The following is a 19,991-nucleotide window of genomic DNA, read 5'->3' as shown; positions in this document are numbered from 1 at the left end:
TTTAAAAATAGAGCTACCCTATGACCCAGCAATTGCACTCCTGGGTATTTACCCCAAAGACACAGATGTAGTGAAAAGAAGGGCCACATGCCCCCCAATGTTCATAGCAGCAATGTCTGCAATAGCCAAACTGTGGAAAGAGCTGAGATGTCCTTCAACAGATGAATGGATAAAGAAGATGTGGTCCATATATACAACGGAATATTACTCAGCCATCAGAAAAGATGAATACCCAACTTTTACATCAACATGGATGGGACTGGAGGAGATTATGCTAAGCGAGATAAGTCAAGCAGAGAAAGTCAATTATCATATGGTTTCACTTATTTGTGGAACATAAGGAATAACATGGAAGACATTAGGAGAAGGAAGAGAAAAATGCCGGGGGGAATTGGAGGGAGAGATGAACCATGAGAGACTATGGACCTGAGAAACAAACAGGGTTCTAGAGGGGAGGGGGGAGGGGGGATTGGTTAGCCCGGTGATGGGTATTAAGGAGGGCACATACTGCATGGAGCACTGGGTGTTATACGAAAACAATGCATCATGGATCACTACATCAAAAACTAATGATGTATTGTATGGTGACTAACATAATATAATAAAATTAAAAACTACAAAAAAAAAAAAAGAAAAGAGAACAACAGAGAGAGAGACTTCACAATATGTGTATGAACATTACTCAAATCAATAACTCATATATGAAATATGCATGGATGGACAAGACCCCAAAGAGGTCCAGGGATTTTTAATCTGGAAGGCTTAAAGAGCCAAGCAGAAAATTCAACTGTTGCCTACTACATAGGAAGCAGAATTTGTAGTTTGAATCCTGCCAAGTTAGAAGGGTAAAGTAAAGTCAATGGCTTTCCACTGAAGCCCCAACAGGGCCATCCCTTATGTATAAGGCTATGTCCCAGGAAAAGGGATTTACCCAAGGACTAAAGGTAAAATTAAAACAAACTAAAGGCAAAACCAAAAAGATTCTTCCTGACAAAGCATGAAACAGCCTCCACAAATTCAAGTTTATCTGCTTGTGATTTAACTGGGAAAAAAACTCAACACTCTTTAGAGGAAGATAACAGGATCCAGAATGAGTATTCTTCACAGTGTCCAATATACAATAAAATGTTACCAGGCATGTGAAGAAATAGGAACATGTAATGCATAATCAAGAGAAAAACCAGTCAATAGAAAAAGGCTCTTAAAATGACCTAGATGTTGAAATTAGAAGAAAAGCATTTTGAAAATATATAATGAATGTATTAAAGAGTGAACTGAATAGGGGTACCTGGGTGGCTCAGTCAGTTAAGTGTCTGATTCTTGATTTCGGCTCAGGTCAAGATCTCCGGGTCATGAGATGGAGTCCCATGTCAGGCGCCACACTCAGCATGGAGCCTGCTTGAGATTCTCTCTCCCTCTCCTTCTGTGCCTCCCCCAGCCCATGCTCTATCTCTCTCAAATAAATCTTTTTTTAACAGAAGTATAGGTAAGTATTAATGACACTTTTCCTTCTTATCTTAAACTTTTTATAATTCAATTGGCCGTTTAAAGCAAAAATAATTATAAGTATTTAGAGTTTATAAAGTACATAAAAGTATATGCCATATATATATTTTTTTTAATTTTTCATTTTAATTCCAGTATAGTTAACAGTGTCACATTAGCTTCAGGTGTACAGAATAGTGATTCAACAATTTTGAGGCACATTTTCCAAGGAGTCTGGCATTATCCCTTCAACCTCTGTGTCCTCATTTGTAAGTTCACTAATAGCAATACTTATCCGATAGGATTACCTGGAGGAATAAGGAAGATTTTGTGAACCAGTAGAACTCGCTACCATGTTCATCAGATCCTATTGTCAGGGTTTTTTGTTGTTGTTGTTGTTTTAAGGTTTATTTATTTATTTATTTTGCATTTTTTTTCTTCTTTTATTTTTTTTTAATTTTTTATTGTTATGTTAATCACCATACATTACATCATTAGTTTTTGATGTAGTGTTTCATGATTCATTGTTTGTGCATAACACCCAGTGCTCCATGCAGAACGTGCCCTCTTTAATACCCATCACCAGGCTAACCCATCCTCCCACCCCCCTCCCCTCTAGAACCCTCAGTTTGTTTTTCAGAGTCCATCATGTCTCATGGTTCATCTCCCCCTCCGATTTCCCATATGGACACAATAACACAAAAGATGAGAAATAGTGTACATGGAATTATATTATTATAAAGTTCTTATATTATACATGAAGTGTTATTAAAGGCAGACTATTGTAAGTAAATAATATATATTGTAATAGAGAAGATAGACTGAGACAAAAAGAAAACTCTTTAGTTAATCCAGAAGTCATGGAAGGAGGAACAAAAATTAAAGACCTAAGGAGATAGTCTGTAAGTAGACTTTTGCCCAACATTATCAATAATTACATTACATGTAAATGGACTGAACATTCCAATTAAAAGGCAAACATTGTCACAGAGGGTTAAAAATAAGCAAGTTCCATTTATACACTTTAAGGGTAAAGACAGATAAGAAAAAGATATAGAATGCAGTTAGAACATAAGAGAGCCTATATTAATATCAGATAAAGCAAACTTTAAGACAAAGAATATTACTAAGGATAAAGAAGGTTATTTCATGATGATTTAAAGGTCACTTCATCAAGAAGAGAGAACAGGGCACTTGGGTGGCTCAGCTGGTTACGTGTCCAGTTCTTGGTTTCGGCTCAGCTCATGATCTCAGGGTTGTGAGATTGAGCCCTGCATTGGGCTCCGTGCTGGGTGTGGAGCCTGCTTAAGACTGTCTCTCTTCCTCTCCCTCTCCCTCTTCCTCTCCCTGTGCCCTGCCACCCTGCTCTCGTTCTCTCCCAAAAAAGAGAGAGAGAGAGAGAATAGCCTGAAATAGGTATGCACCATAACAAACGTTTAAAATACTTGAAGCAGAAATTGACAACTCAAAGGAGGAGCAGACAAATCCAGTAATTGATGAAACAAATAGACAGAAATTCAGTATGGCTACAAAAATATGAACAACACTATCATCCAACCTGAACTATTTAGCATTTATAGACATTTAATGAAAACTAGACCCAGGGACTACAGTGCTATCCATAAGACAGTTCTCAATAATATCAGTCAATAATTTCTTCAATATATTTATTTATTTATTTATTTGAGAGAGACAGGGAGTGCATGCATAGGGGAGGGAGGCAAAGGGAGAGGGAAAGGGGAAGCAGACTCCTTGCTGAGTGAGGAGCCCAATGCTGCCCAATCCCATGACCCTGAGATCATGGGTCGGTTGCTTAACCTACTGAGTCACCCAGGCGCCCCTCGGTCAATAAATTTTTTAAAAGATTGAAATAATACAGAATGTTTTTTCTATCAACAATGGCATTAAATTAGAGATCAATAACAAAAAGATATCTGGAAAGTCTCCCAAATATATGAATATTAAGGAACACATTTCTAAATAATCTGTGAATCAAAGAAAGAATCACTATGGGAATTGGAAAATACTTCAAACCAAATGATAATGAAAACACAACATACCAAATTTTGTAGGGTATAGTGAAATTTCCTTACAGGGAAATTTATAACTTGAATTGCTTATCTTAGAAAGTAAAAAAGATTTTAAGTAATGAAGTAAACTTCTACCTTAAGAAGTTAGAAGAGCAGGGGTGCCTGGGTGGCTCAGTCGTTAAGCGTCTGCCTTCGGCTCAGGACATGGTCCCAGGGTCCTGGGATCGAGCCCTGCATCGGGCTCCCTGCTTGGCCGGAAGCCTGCTTCTCCCTCTCCCACTCCCCCTGCTTGTGTTCCCTCTCTCACTGTGTCTCTCTCTGTCAAATAAATAAAATCTTAAAAAAAAAAAAAAAGAAGTTAGAAGAGCAAAATAAGTGGAATAAAGGTAACAATAAAGATTAGGAAGACATTAACATAGTAGAAAACAAACTATAGAGAAAATCAAGAAATCTGAAAGTGTCTTCTTCAAAATGATTGATAAAATTGATTAATCCCTAGCAAGATTGACCAAGAGAAAAAGAGATAAAGCACTAACAATATTAAGAATGAAAGAAGAGACATTGCAACATACAAGACAGATGTTAAAAATACAAAAAAAGGAATATTATGAACAATTTTATGCAAATAAATTCAAGAACTTAAAACAAATTCCTGGAAAAATACAACTTTGAAAAACAAGCAAAATATGGAAGATGTAAAAATATCTATTAAATGAATTTAATTTGTAGTGGAAACATTCCACAAAGAGAGCTACAGGTCCAGATGGTTCTTCTGTTAAATCCTGTCAGAATTTAAAGATAAAAAATACCAGTCTTACACAAAACTCTTCCCAAAAACCATATGACTGATGATACCAAGAACTAATGAATACATTACAAAAAAACTTTACAAATCAATATTCCTCATGAATATAGGTAGAAATGTATAATAAAATATTAATGATGAAATCCAGAAATACATAAAAAAGGAAAATACATCACTAAGTGGTATTTATTCCAGGAATGCAAGGTTGATTTAACATTCAAGTATGTTTGTCAATGAAAATTGCAATATTGACAAAATAAAGGAGAAATATTGCATGATTATATAGCGCGGAAAAGAATTTTGGCAATATCCAACACGAGTTCATGCTTAAAAAGTCTTAGCAAACTAGGAATAGAAAGTGGTTTCTTCTTTTGAAAGAGCATATTTATAGTAAACCTATAGTTGACATCATATCTAATGGAGAAATATTGCACATTTTCCTCCTTAAGATAGAGAACAAGGCAAGAATGTTCACTTTTACCACTTCTATTTGACATTACACTGGATATTCTAGCTGTGCAACAAGGCAGGGAAAATAAATAAATGACATAAAGATTATAAAGGAAGAAGTAAGTCTATCTTAATTTGCAGATGAAATAATTATTTACATAGAAAATATGAGAGAATTTACAAAAAAGAGAAAACCCCAAAATCCTACCAGAACTAATAAATCAATATGAGATCACAGGATATAACTCAATATGCAAAATAAATATCATTTTTATATACCATCAATAAACAACTGTAAAACAAAATGTAAAAATGAAATATACAATATCATTTAAAAAACATGAATTCTTAGGACTACATTTAACAAGTAAAATTCAAGCAATGCAAGATCTGTATCTTGAAAACTAGAAACATTGCAGAAGGTAATTAAAGAAAGCCTAAATAAATCCAGAAGTATATCATGTTTGTACATGGAAAAACTCAATATTGCTATGATGTGCGTTCTCCTGAAATTGGTCTATAGATTTAACACCACCTCAGTCAAACATCTCAGCAGGAACTTTTGTAGAAACTCACAAGCTGATGTGACAATTCATATGGAAATACAAATGGCCTAAAATAACCAAAACGACTATGAGAAAGTTGAAGAAATGTGGAGGCCTTGCATGACCTGATTTCAAAGTTTCTGGTAATGCTCCAGTAATCCAGACAGGATGGGATTGGTGATAGGATGAACAAACAGATCAATGGAACACTGGAGATCCAGAAATTGACCCACACATATACGTTCATTTGATTTTTGACAAGGGTACAAAGGAAATTAAGTGATGAAAACATAATCTTTTCAACAAATTGTACAGGAAACTATATTTCTGAATGGAAACTGGGTATCTGAGTGGGGGAAAAATGAGCCTTGACTTACTCCCTGTGTAATGCACAAAAATTAATTTGAGATTGATAATAGACTCTAAGTGGAAGTGCAAACTATAAAACGTGCAAAAGGGAAAAACATAAGAGGATATTTCTGTGGAATTAGAGTAAATCAAGATTTCTTAGAAAGGAAGTAAGGAGGTAAGAAGCACTGACCATTAATTAAATATTACTTAATAACATTAAATATTAATTGGATTTTTTTTCAAAATTAAAAATTTGTAAGAAAACAAAAAGGAAAACCTTAATAACCTTGGAGAAATTATTTGCAATCATGTATTTGCAATACATGTATCTGACAAAAGACTTTTACCTAGGGGCGCCTAGGTGGCTCAGTCGGTTAAGCGTCTGCCTTCAGCTCAGGTCATGATCTCCAGCCTCTCCCCCTGCTCGTGATTTCTCTCTCTCTCTCTCTCAATCTCAAATGAATAAATAAAATCTTTAAAAAAAAAAAAGACTTTTATGCAGAATGCATGAAGAACTACAACTCAATGATAAAAAGACACAATCTAAAAAAAATTTGCACAGACTTGAAAAGACACTTCACAAAAGAAGATAAAAGAATGGTAATGAGCCCATGAAACCTTGCTTAACCATATTAGTCATCAGGGAAATAGAAATTAAAACCACAGTGAAATACCACGGTGCACCCACTGAAATGGATTGAACTAGAGCCGAATGATGACACTCGATCCTGGTGACAGTGTGGAGCGACGAGAAAGTGCATTGCTGTTGGTAGTATAAAAGGGCAGTGACAGAAAGTTTGGCACTTCCTTACAAGGTTAAATACACACCTACCCTATGACCAGCAATTCCTTCCCTAGGTATATACCCAAAAGTGATGAAAAAATGCTCACAAAAATATTTGTACAACAATGTTTACAGCAGCTTTATCAATAATAACCCCAAACTGGAAAAAACCCAGATGTTCATCAACATGAGAATTGGATAAACCAGTTGTGATGTAGTCATACAATGGAATTATACTCAGCCAAAAAAAAATGGATAAACCACCATTAACATGCAACAACATAAGTGAATTTATAGATGTTATGTTTAGTGAAAGAAGCCTGACATGAATATGACTCTATATATATGACATTCATTTAAGAAGGGGCAAAATTAGTTGATGGTGTTATGAGGATCACAGACTGGGAGAGTATGGTATTGACTGGGAGGGAGTATAAAGGGGGAAATTTCTATATTTTTGTCCGGGTGGTTATATGGGTGTATACACATGTTAGAAATCATCAAGCCGTAAACTTAAGATTTATGCATGTGATACATCTGACTGTATGCATTTTATACCTCAATTAAAACTTTTAAAAGATAGAACTTAAACAGTGCCTCCCAGCATTTAGACAGGCTGTTTATGTTACAGGCACTTCATCATCTTTTCATATATGAAGCTGGAAACTTAGCAGCTTCCAACAGGAGGCCTCAGCCGCTGAATCTTGGTATACTAATTGAGGGAAAGAAGAAACGGCTAATTACAATAACAATTACCAAGTGTCAGTTTTGTGCTAGATACCTTCCAATGTCATGCCAAAACACAAGGGTAGGTGCCCAGGCCAGCTAGCAGCATGGAATCTGGAGAGCATGGTGACAGTTGACGGGTTTTGATCTAGGCCAGTGGCCAGGATCACAGGAGTCTGACAAGAGGTGAGCTGTTGAGAGCTGGCTCTGAAGGCAGGCAGATATACCTTAGAGGTTCTGAACCTTCTATTTAGGGATCTTGATGTCTGGGAAGCTGGACCACAGGAAACAGGGCCCTGGATAAGATGGAAGGCCCAGTCATGGACAGGTAGGCAAGTCATCCAGACAGAACAAAGGGACAAGACAGAACTTAGGTTCAGAGAAAGTCAAGTCTATGAGGACATGTGCCAAACTCTGGGCTCATGTTTGAAGAGCATAGCATGGAAATGACATTTTTCTAGTTTATGGCACACTGATTACTAGTGAATTGGACGTGGTGTAAGTGGTTGAATACTGAACAGCATTTTCTTCTTCAATTTTGTCTATACGATTTTTTCCCTAGTTTTGTGAACATCCTGTAAATTTAAGGTGCACAATGTGATGATTTGATACACATAAATATTGTGAAATGATTACTACAATAGTGTTAATTAACACACATACCGCCTTATACAAGTAGATTTTTTCAAGGGGCGGGGAATATGAGACATTTAAGATCCAGTCCTTTAGCAGCTTTTAAACATATCATACAGTATTGTTAACTGTTGTCACTATGCTGTACATTAGATCTCCAGAACTTATTCATCTTATAATTGCAAGTTGGTACGCTGTGACCATCTTCCCTCATTTCCTCCACTCCAACCCCTGGCAGCCACCATCTACTCTGTTTCTGTGACTTCAGCTTTTTTATATTCTACATAAAAATAAGTTTGTATAGTATTCGTCTTTCTGTGTCTGACTTATTTTACTTAGCCCACAAGGTCCAACCATGTTGTTACAAATGGCCGGATTTCCTTCTTTTCCATGGCTGAATAATTTTCCGTTGTTTATATATACACAACTTTATCCATTCCTCCATAGACACACACTTAGGTTGCTTCCATGTCTTGGCTAGTGTGAATAATACTGCAGTGAACATAGGAGTACAGATAGTGATTTCATTACTTTCAGATACATCCCAGAAGTGGGATTGCGGGATGATATGGTAGTTCCATTTTTAATTTTTTGAAGACCTTCCATACTGTTTTCCATAGTGGCTGCACCAATTTACATTCCCACCAATAGTGCACAATGATTCCTTTTGCTTGCCAACACTTATTATCTCTTGTCTTTTTGATACTAGCCATTCTGACAGGTGCAAGGCAATATCTCATTGTGGTTTTGATTTGCATTTTCCCTGATGCTTAGTGATGCTGAACATCTTTTCATGTGTCTGTTGCCCATTGGTCTGTCTTCTTTGGGAAAATGTCTATTCAGGTTCTCTGCCTATTTTTTAAATAGGCAGGATTTTTTTTTACTGTTAAATTGTATGGGTTCCTTATATATTTTGGGTATTAACACCTTATCACATAGACGGTTTGCAAATATTTTTTCCCATTCCATAGATTGTCTGTTCGTTTTGTTGGTTTTTTTTTTCTGTGCAGAGACTTTTTAATTTAATGTAGTTCCACTTGTTTATTTTTGTTTTTGTTGCCTGTGCTTTGATGTCATATCCAAAAAATCATTACCAAGACCAATGTCAAGGAGCTTTTTCCTTATGTTTTCTTCTAGGAGTTTTATGTTTTCAGGTCTTATATTTGAGTCTTTAATCCATTTTGAGTTAATTTTGTGACTGGTGTAAGATAGGGGTCCAATTTCATTCTTCTGCATGTGGTTATCCAGTTTTTCCAGCACCAGTTATTGAAGAGCGTATCCTTTCCCAACTGAATATTTTTGGTTCTCTGGTCAAATATTAGTTGACTGTATATGGTGGGGGGGAGGGGACGGTGTTTTCCAGTCTCTTAACTCTGTTCCATTGGTCTGCACATCCTTTTTTATGCCAGTACCATGCTGTTTTGATTACTGTGGCTTTGTTTGAAATCAGGAAGCGTGATTATCTTTAGCTTCATTCTTTCTCAGGATTGCTTTGACTATTCAGGGTCTTTGTGGTTACACATGAATTTTAGGATTGTTTATTTCATGTGGTATTCTAATAATTAAAGGAAGGAGTCAGATACGTCCTATAAAGAATTGACATCTCCCAGTCTGGCCTTTCCACCGAGAGTGCTAAGTCCAGCCCATCCACCTGCCAGCTTAGTGGCTTGGTGGTGGGAAGGTACAGTCAGGTATTGACCTATAATTTCATGTGGCAGCTCTTGGTGACCTATTGCCCTTCCTTCCCTGCTTGCCAGCACCTCAGGCTGTTGGAATAGGCTGTTTTGTTGTTGTTGTTGTTTGTTAATTTCCAGTGTTAAATCCCCTCTTTCTCACAAGTGCCTCAAATCCCTCTCCCTCCCAAACCACAGAAGCTCACAAGGAGGTGGTCTCGACATTCCGCAAAGTGTGCTGTTTCAGGATTCCTAAAAGGTTAGCCAAAAATAAAAGCCTCTTACTGACAGTGAAATAAAAATGCTTCGTTGGAACTTCAGATATATATTTAAATAAACAATTAGGAAAAAAAAAGAGAGAAGACCTGTAAAGATGTTGATTTTTACTGAATATTTCCTTGTTTAAAAGATGTTGCTCCCCAGTGACCTAGTACACCAATCACTCTGCGAGTCTGGGACTGTAGAGATGACTGAGGCACAATGGCTGTCCTCCATGGACTCAGCCTGCGAAGGGAGGTGGCAGGAACATGGGTCAAGGGGAAGTGCATCGAGAGGGGTCTGGAGCAGAGGGAGGGCTACCCCATTCTGTGGGGAAGGGTGGCCCACAGAATTGAGCATCTGTGCACTGAGTCTTGCCTGGTAAATAGCAGAGCATGCCATTTCACACCATCCCCAGGCAGAGGTGCGTAGACCTTCCAGGCAAGGCGTGGGATGTGAGTGAGCAACTAGCATATTCAGGCTGAGCCTCAAGCCAGGCCACATCCCGGGTCCTGGGCTAGAGAAGCTAGCGAGAGAGTGACTGTGGTGGCTGGTAGGCCCTCACTGCAGTGAGCCTTGTGTCCCCTACTTGCAGGCCTGAGAATCCTCTATCCTCCCTTCAAGTGACGGGACTGTGGCCTGAGCACATTGGTGTCAGGAAGATCATTCTAGAGTCAGTGCTATGAGGGTGACCCTTTAGAAGGCCACAGTAACCATCATCCCAGAGGAGTTAAGACATAGCCTGAGCTGTGGGATGGTGACAGTGAGCATGAAGGGTGGTCAGTGAAACTTGGGGTAGTTGGATGGGGGAGAAAGCCAAAGTTGGGGTCGAGGGTGGTCCCAGGGCTCCAGCTTATGCACCGGGAGGATAGGCTGCCATTCCTGGAGAAGGAAACATGGAGCTCTAAGGAGTTCCAAGCTGCAGTGGGTTCTGTGCTCTCCAAATCCCCCATGGGGTGGGCTTTCTGTGTGCTGTACCCCTGGCCTTTTACTCGCAGCCTCGAGAATACCTCGCTGGCTGTCTCCTGGTGAAGCACTAGCTGAGCTGCTGCAGAGATTCAGGAAACAAAGATCCTGAGGCCTAATGTCTTTCACATATTAAATGTACATTGTTCTGCCTTCTGTCACCTGTAAGCAGTCACTAAGGGCAGTCAGGTTCTATAACACAGTCTTCGGCTAAACGTGAAGATCGTATTATTGAAACAAGATCTTTCCAGCTGATCATACTCCAAATGCATGCTTTGGTGCCTGTAAAATCTATTTAAGGCCTCCTAAATCCCCCCTCCTATTCCTCCACCCACCAGAACTGTTAGGAAGAGAATTTTAAAATGAGGAAGTGGTTAAGAAAGGGAGAAGGTATCAAACATTTGTTTATGTACGTATCTGTTGTTGGAAATTATCAAGATCGATTTCAGGAGCATAGAGTTCAAATGTATGCTAAATGACCAAAGAGAATGTACCATCCAACAATCATTTTCTATTCTGAAAGGCTAAGTAATGAGAAGCAGACTCTTAATTTAACACAAAAAGGAAAAAGGAGGAGAAATTAGGAAGTAATATATTCAATTATAGGAGCCCTTTGCCAAGAGCTTATTGATTTCATGTTCTGACAATTTCAGTTAAGCCTTAGGGGGGAAAAGATTTAGCAACCGGTCAGATCAAACATGTGTGGCCCCCCACTCCTGGAACTCATGCATGTGTAACAAAAATAGTCAGGTCTTCGCTAGGAATGGGCTCCATCTTTGCGGTCTGTTCATATTGCCAGGCCCAAGACCAGAGCTTGGAGGATTTTGCAGGTGAGAGAAGGGGAGCCCCCAGAAGATCCGACAGACACCGTAACTGTGGTGCGGGGAGAGGCAGACCAGGAGCCTCGTGTCCTGTTTTTGCATAGATCCCACGCTACTGAATTCCCTCTTGCGATTTCTCTGCCCTCTGAAGCCAGTTTCTTCTCCAGTCCCTCCCCTCGTGTCCATGTCTACCCTGACCACCATCTGTGTGAAGGGGCTCCTTTTTGTGGTCATTGGCCCTGACCGCTGTGCTGGATGCTGGGCTGGTCACAGTCCTGCCTTGGTCAGTGCAACGCATACACCGCAGCGTGGAAAGGCTTCCACAGATGGATGTGTTGCTTGGTGGGGGCCCTGACCACACGCGAGAGGGGGAGCTGTTGGGAGGCTTCCTGAACCAGGAGGAGGCAGTCTGGTAGGGCAGAGGGCAGGTGGAGAGAACTGCACGTGAAAATATCTGAAACAAGAGAGGGAATGTGTCCTGGGACTGGATGTAGTTCAAGGAAGAGAGGAGCCGTGGGGTGTGTGTGTGTGTGTGTGTGTGTGCGTTCACGCAGATGCGCGCGCCTACACACGCATGCACATTTGTCTTGGAATGCATATTTATTGAGAACCCGCACCCGGCACCACTGGGGAAGGAGAGCAGGCTGTCTATAGGGGAAGCCCCTGTGTAAACAACGAGGGCCACATGGGGTGATGTCTTTGCTAATACAGCTGTGCTGAACAAGCTCTGTTGGGGACTGGGGACGACAAGGTCCAGCAGGAATTCCTTTGACAGGTCGTACTCTTTGGAGCCTCATCCATCTGTGTTCTGGTGGGCGATCTAGGGACCATTACTGGACTTTTCTGGGACTTACTATATAATCAGAATGTCTTTCTTGGGGCACCTGGGTGGCTCAGTCGTTAAGCAGCTGCCTTCAGCTCAGGTTGTGATGGGATCGAGCCCCGCATTGGGCTCCCTGCTCGGCAGGAAGCCTGCTTCTCCCTCTCCCACTCCCCCTGCTTGTGTTCCCTCTCTCACTGTTTCTCTCTGTCAAATAAATAAATAAAATCTTAAAAAAAAAAAAAAAAGAATGTCTCTTAGTACAGAGACAAGCACTGTGGGACACGTGAATGCGATCAGGAAGCCTTAGTTGTTGGACCCCTTTCTTCTATCATGTTATTCATCATTCTTATGTTGTTTCTCTAGGAAAACATGTGAATCCCAGCCTTTCACCCCAAGGGCTTATCTCCCCAAACAAGGGCTGTTCCATCCACCCCCACCCCTGTAGTGCTGCCACCTGCCACCTTCTAAGAGAAGGGGAGATTCTCGTGCAGTGGAGCCTGGTCCACCGCTGGGATGGGCAAGTATCTGAGGTTGGGGGTGGTAGACAGAGGGCCACTGACTCAAGCTCTGAGACCAGACATGAGCCCCATAGCTGGCCCTTCCCCTTAGGCTCCCAAAGCCAGGACACAACCCTCTCTGGGGCATTTTGAGCATATTTACTTTTCCTTCTCATAGGAAACAAGCTGGAACAGTAGATATAAAGGTATCCTGCTGTGTCCTTTCTCCCAGGATGTAGGAGGACGTTGAGCTAGATGTGTTTCTCTGGCTGTCCTGGAATTGCAGTGTAGGTTCAAAGGGCCGAGATGCAGAGAATCTCATACTCCCAGTTCAGAAAGCCACCAATGAGCTGCCAGCTGTTGGACCCAGACACCCTGCTTTCTGTGAGGCACTAGTACAGAACTGACCAACACCCGGCCATCGATGCAGGAAGAGGCTGGGGCCTTTTGGAGAAGACAGAATTCAGGAAGAGTGGCTGTGGTGGGGAGGAGAGGGGTCCCCTTCCCAAAGCCAGTCAGAGAAAACGAAGTTAAATCAGGAGGAAAGTCTAAAGAGAAAAGGTAGAATTAATTTGGTGTGTGGAACACCCAAGACAGGAGTGAAAGGGGAAGCAGTGGATTTCGCCCAGGAAAAAAGACAGAACAGTATGGGGGCCAGGTGGGGGGGAGACCGAAACACAGAAGGGAAAAATACAAAAGGGCAGGGAAAACCTAGAAAAACAAAAACCCTAGAAAAATAGAAAAAAATATAGAACAGCAGAAAAATACAGAAAAATTAAAAATAGAAAAGGGTGAAAAAGTGGTTGAGTAAGTCTTGAAACAGAGGCAGAAAGAAGAACTTGAGAGAGAGGGAACTATACAAAGTTTTTTTAAAAAGAAAGACATAAAGGGGTACCTGGGGTGGCTCAGTCGGTTAAGCATCGACTCTTGGTTTCAGCTCAGGTCATGATCTCAGGGTCGTGAGATCGAGCCCCATGTTGGGCTCCGTGCTGGGAGTGAAGACTGCTTGAGACTCTCTCTCTGTCTGCTCCTCCCCACCCCCACTCTCTCTCTCTCAAAAAAAGAAAAGAAAAAGAAAGAAAGAAAAGGAAGACATAAAAAAATATAAGAAGGCAGAAAGACATATAAAGAACCCCCCACCCTCCTATCCGACTCATGAAAGGCAAGACAGAATGTCAAGTAAGAGGAGCAACAAGAAGGCAAAGATGTGGGCTGAGCAGGTGAGGAGCGGCCCTTCCTGGTCTGGCCATTAGCTCTGTGAGGATGCCCCTGAAGAGGCAAAGCAGCCTTTGGAAGGAGTGTGGCCCTGCCGACACCTTGATTCTGACTTCCAGCCTCTAGAACTATGAGAGTATACATTTCTGTTGTGTGACCTCACTGGATTGTGGTCATGTGCTACAGCAACCTTAATATAAATCCTTAGTGTGACATTACCAGTTCCTATGCTCACGAGATCAGTAAGTTCCAAGCAAAGAAATGGGAAGAGGACAAAGAAAAAAAAAAGGCACATGCTAGCTCAGGCTGTATTTTTTTTTATTAGGAAAACAATAGCTTTTATAGAAGCACCGCCCAGTAGACTTCTGCCCACTCTCCTTGGCCATGGGGCTACACATCTAACTCTAGCTATAAGGGAGCCTGGGGAGGTGAGCATTTTTTAAAAATCAACTTTTATTTTATATATAATTAATATATGTTAAAATTGACCGATTTTAAGTGTAAAATTAATGAGTTTTGGAAAGTGCATATAGTCTAGACATAGAACATTTCCATCACCCCAAAAAGTTCCTTCCTGCTCCTTTGTAATCAAACCACCCCCCCCCTTGCTCTGACTCCTGGAAAACACAGATTTTTCTTCTTAAATAAGATTGCCTTTTTTTTATAATTTAATGTAAATGGAATAGCACAGTATATAGTCTTTTGCATTTGAGATCTGTCTAAATTGTTGGGTGTATTAATAATTTGTTCCTTTTTATTGTGCAGGAGTATTACTGTGTATGGCTATACTATAATTTGGTTATCCATTAACCAATTGGTGGACATATGGATTGATTCCAGTTGGGCTGTTATAAATGAAGCTTCTTTGAACATTCTCATACAAATCTTTGCATGGGCATGTATTTTTATTTATCTTGTGTAAATATCTAGGAGTGGAATGGCTGCATTCTATGGTACGTATGTGTTTATAAGAAACCACCAGATTGTCTTCCAAAGTGGCTGTATCGTTTTGCCATTTTGCCATTTTGCCATTCCCACCCACAATGAGTTCTAGTTGCCCTGCATCCTCACCAATACTTAGTATTGCCAGTCTTACTCCTGTCAGCCATTCTGGTGGATGTGTCGTGGTTTCTCATTGTGGTGTTAATTAGCATTTCTCAAATCTATTTCGTGTGGTTATTTGCCATTCATTTATCTGCTTCGGTGAAGTGTCTGTTCAAAATTTTTGCCCATTTGTGAAAGTGGATTTTGTTTTCTTACTATTGAGTTGTAAGCTGTCTTTGTAAATTCTGTATAGATGTCCCTTATTACATGCATGATTTTTCAAATATTTTCTCCTAATCCATTAGTTGTCTTTTCATTTCCTTAAGGTCTTTAAAGAGTGGAATTTTAATTTTGATGAAATTCAACCTTTTTGTGTCTTATCTCACAAAATCTTTGTCTGTCCCAGTGTCACTAAGATGTTCTCCCATGGTTTCCTTTGAATTTTATTTTAGATTTAAGTCTTACATTTAGGTTTGTGCTCGACTTCAAGTTAACTTTTTAATGTGGTGTGAAGTAAGGGTTGAGGTTCATTTATTTATTTGTTTGCTTTTGTAGGAGGATGTTTAGTTGTTCTGGCACTGTTGAAAAGACTTTTTTTCCCCATTCAATTACCTTGGTGCCTTGGTCGAAAATCAGTTGACCATGCCTGTATGGCTTTCTGGACTCTTTTTTCTCCATTCATCTATATTTCTATTCTTATTCCAATACCATACTGTTGCATTTACTCTAGCTTTATACTAAGTCTTGAAATCAGTTCGTGTAATCCTCCAACTTGTTTTTTTTTCTCAAAATGGTTTTGATTATCCTAGGTCCTCTGTATTTCCATATAAGGTTTACAATCAGCGTGTCAAATTCTACGCACACAGAAGTCTGCTGGGATTTTGTTTGGCATTGTGCTGAGTCCAAAGATCACTATGAGAAGTGACATCTTAGCAATGTAGAGTTTTCTGGCCCACGAGAACAGTATAGCTCTCCATTTGTGTGCTCCTTTTCAATTTCTTTCTGCAATGTTTTTTCCTTTCCATGTACAGATACCGCATATGCTGTGTAAAATGTATCTGTGAGTATTTCATATGTTTGATGCTGTTGCAATGATATTTTTATTTCAAGTACCAATTGTTCATTGCTAGAATATAGAAATTCAATTGGTTTTTTTTCAAAATCTTGCATCTTGTGACTTTGCTGCTTAATTTGCTAATTAGTTTTAGTAGCTTTATGATACATTTCTTAGGATTTTTTACATAGAAAATCAGGTCTTTCTGGATGAGAGTTTTACTTATTCCTTTCCAATCTCTAAACCTTTAATTTCTTTTTCTTGCCTTATTATCCTGGCTGGAATCTGCAACACAACATTGAGTAGAAGTGATGACAGACATTCTTGTCTTCCCAATCCTAGGGGGAAAGCACTCAGTCTTTACTATTAAGTGTGACGTTAGCTGAGGTTTTTTGGTAGATCCTCTGTAGGGAGATAAGTATTTTTAACTGGATATATTGCTGCCCAAATCTTTTGGGGTTTTTTCTAGAAAAGAAGAAGGGAGAATGGACATAGGCATCCATCAAAAGGGAGGCCAGCAGGAGTTTCTTTATGAGTTCAGCCCTGTCTTAACTGTGTGATGATTTATTAGGAAGTAAGCATTTATTTCCATTAGAGGTTTTAAGTGTGGAATATGGTTCACATTACACATGACCATGTGTGACAGTGCATCTTTATGAACTGTATTTGGGAGGGACAGGTGCTGCCAGGGAACCAACTCCCCATTAGTCCATTGGGAGGCAGTGTAGCCTGTGGTTAGAAACATGGGCTCAGAAGCCTGGGTGCCTAGTCCCAATCCAGCTCTGCAACCTTGGGCAAATTCCTCACCCCGTGTCAGTTTTCCACCTGCAAAAGGAAGGTATCAAAAGATGTCAGTAATTCCTACCTCCGGGGCTTCTGAAGACTCAGTGAGCAAATGCAATGAGGAGCTTAAAACAGCATCTGTTGTCTGGTGCATTTTAAGAAGGCTTTAGTTTACATAAGGCTAAGTTACATACAAGTTTTCAGTAGCAGGTTTACTGCTTGAAGTAAAGAACAGCCATCCATTAAAAAAAAAAAAAAAAATCCACTCTCCAGAAACCTCCTATTAAGGTTTTGTAAGGAGAGAGGATTAGATACTTGATTTTTGTTGTTTCGCATGTTATTGGTACAACAAATACATTTAAAAATCTTGTGTATTGCATAGGCAACTATCAGCTGGATTATAGTTGTGGGCAGTGACACCCTAGAGTTCACACGGAGTCTACACTTAAAGGCTGAACCAGAGTTTGACCTTCTGATCTGCTTGTTTTGACCACTTGACAGTGGGCTGGAATGGGACTCCACACACTGTCCCTGGGCTGCCCCACCTGGACGTGTGGACCACTGTGCAGCCCCCAATTGGCTTCAGCCTATTATTTCTTGCCAGTAAACTCTAATTCAAGGGGACAGAGGCGTCTCAGTCGGTCTGTCACTTTCCTGGGCATCTGCCTTTCTATCGACATGTTCCAAGTCCTGGGTACCATCCTTCAGTGGGGGGTAAGTCATGCCAGCCTTCCTGTCTGGTGTGGGGTGTGAGGGGACACTTGCCAGCAGGAACGAGGTTACTCTGAACCTGCTCAAGTGGGTCCTGCTGCAGCACTGTGATGTTGACATATAAGGAAAAGCACTTAGGAACAGGCTGGCAGGCCTTCAAGGGGCCTTTCCCCTTAACTTGAACTCGCTTTTTTTATTTTTTGCCTTGTACTTTTTGAGGGTGCAGTCACAGCAAGTTTTGTAAAGGGCCTTCTGCAGTGTTTTCTCATCTGAAGTCCCTTCTTCACACAGGGTCTACATTGTCCAGCCAATTTTCTGTTTCTGGTTTTCTCTAGATCAGGCCATTGAAAGACTTAAGTGTGTATGTTTAGTTTTTTAAAAATATAACATGCCCTCAGCTCTGTTTGGACACATCTGCACACTATTTTACCCTTCCTCTCTCCTTCCCATACAGCCAGGGGGGGATAGGGAAGGGACGGCCAACACATGTTTAGGAGAGCTCATCCACGAGGTCCCAGCACAGACTGCCCAGCGTTTTCCTCTGCAGTGTGATGGGTAGCGTTTGGGGACAGGAGTATTTGGCCAGCTCTTGTCCTCACCTCTGCCAGAGATGTGCTCTAGCCCGTTCCTTGAGAGTTGCATTCTCTATCACACCTTTTCAGCTGTCATTTTGACACCAGTACCAAGATATACTGATTCAGGGAGCGAGACAGACATTATCCTCTCCCTTGACTGTCATAAGACGCCCCAGTTAGGTGGAGACTCCAAGGCTCATGTGACATGATCCTCCAAACTCTGCCTGCTGCTCCAGGTAATCATGCTAAATTATACATGGGAAGAGGCTTTCTGCAGTGCTGTTTTTCCACTGGAGCACAAAGCATTCTGTTATAGGAGGGCTTTGACAAAGCAAGTCCTCCAGGCCCTGCAGGAACCGTGGAGCTGCAGGGGGCAGGTTACCTTCCAACCACAGGGCTAGGCATGTGAGTTTAAAACAAATGGGAAGCAGATGCATAGAGTCTGACTTTCTATTTGAGTGTCGTTTCTTTGAGCAAAGACAAAGGCTAAAAATTTAAATATCAAACTGTTAGGTTTTCGAAACAAAAAAAAGAAAAGGCAAGAAGAAACAAAGAAAAGTCAGAAGTGACAAATTTAACACTCTTCTCTGGTCAGATAAGAATCTGCTCTTAGCTCCACGTAAATGACTAACTGCCAGCTTCGTGATTCGGCATCTTTCTCTTTGTGTATTTTCTTCATTCTTATCTTCTTCTAGTTCTATTTCCTCACTCCTCGCCAACTAAAAAACAGCAACAACAACAACAACAAAACAAAGCAAAGAACAAAGTAAAACAACTCCCTTGGTTGGTGTGATTGAAAGATCACCTTCCATAGGGTATACCAGCTGAAGGGATGGATGATGTGGAGGTGCTGTGCATGCAGGTTCCACGCTCCTGGGGGCCCCTCACACACATCACACCTGGCCACGGCCAAATGCCAGTTCTGGGGACCTAACAGGCACTCAAGAAACAACTTGAGAACGAATGGAAGTACCTGCCTACAACAAAAGGAAGGCGGGAGGGAAGGCAGGTTCGTTTTGCTGCAGATTAGACTTATGCAGTTCGTTCTGTTATTCACAATTCCTCAGGCAGCGAGCGACCCAATTAACACAGTGTCGCTTTATCAATGCTTGCACTCTCCCCTTCACATTGTTTCCTGGACGCCTGTTCCATCTCCAGAGTCGGCAGCTGGTAGTGGCCACATTTGCTCTGTGTGAGGAATTCCTACAAACATAGAAACTGGACTCACAGTACACTGATGGCATTTCTTCATCAACAAATAACTTCTATGGGTCACGGAGGCCAGCCTTGCAAGTTACCCAGGCTTAAGGTGGTACTAAAAATGTGCAAATTTGCCATCTACCTTGTTTCTAAGCTCTGTTCTCCGAGAAGATCATCGGTGGTTATTTCTATTCTGTCCACTTGACAGGTGATGACCAAGAAAGAGGACTTTTTCAGTGCCTGGAACTCGTGTCTTCATCATGTTGCCTCCCTGTCTCTGGCACACATCCATAGAGGTGAGTTGGCTCTTGTTGAATATTTATAACTGGGAGGCTCTGGGGGCTGCAGGGTACCTGGGAATAAGACTGCAGTCAAAGGACAGTCCCCACACCAGCCCTCACGTTGAATGTAAGGCCCCGAAATAACTTAACCTCCAACTTAGCAGGAACACTGACCAAACAACACCCACAAAACCCAACACTAAACTCCGGGAACAGTGCATCCAACACAACCTGACGGTTGCCAACAGCATAGGTTTGATAGAAGCCAGCTGGCAAATGGC

General features: G+C 40.8%; 1 protein-coding gene across 4 annotated transcripts in view; it reads left to right on the top strand.

Moving 5' to 3' along the window:
• ACOXL (acyl-CoA oxidase like) overlaps positions 1–19,991 on the top strand; it is a 346,122-nt gene that overhangs the window by 252,056 nt on the left and 74,075 nt on the right. For all 4 annotated transcript variants that reach the window (XM_081796794.1, XM_081796796.1, XM_081796795.1 and 1 more), the window contains one exon: positions 19,638–19,725. In XM_081796794.1, coding sequence (XP_081652920.1) covers positions 19,638–19,725 — 88 coding nt within the window. The remainder of the gene's footprint in view (positions 1–19,637; positions 19,726–19,991) is intronic.

Source organism: Leptonychotes weddellii, chromosome 10 (genome assembly GCF_054177405.1).
Source record: "Leptonychotes weddellii isolate Sample4059 chromosome 10, ASM5417740v2, whole genome shotgun sequence".
Taxonomy (NCBI): Eukaryota; Metazoa; Chordata; class Mammalia; order Carnivora; family Phocidae; genus Leptonychotes; species Leptonychotes weddellii.
This window is presented reverse-complemented; position numbering and strand designations above follow the sequence as displayed.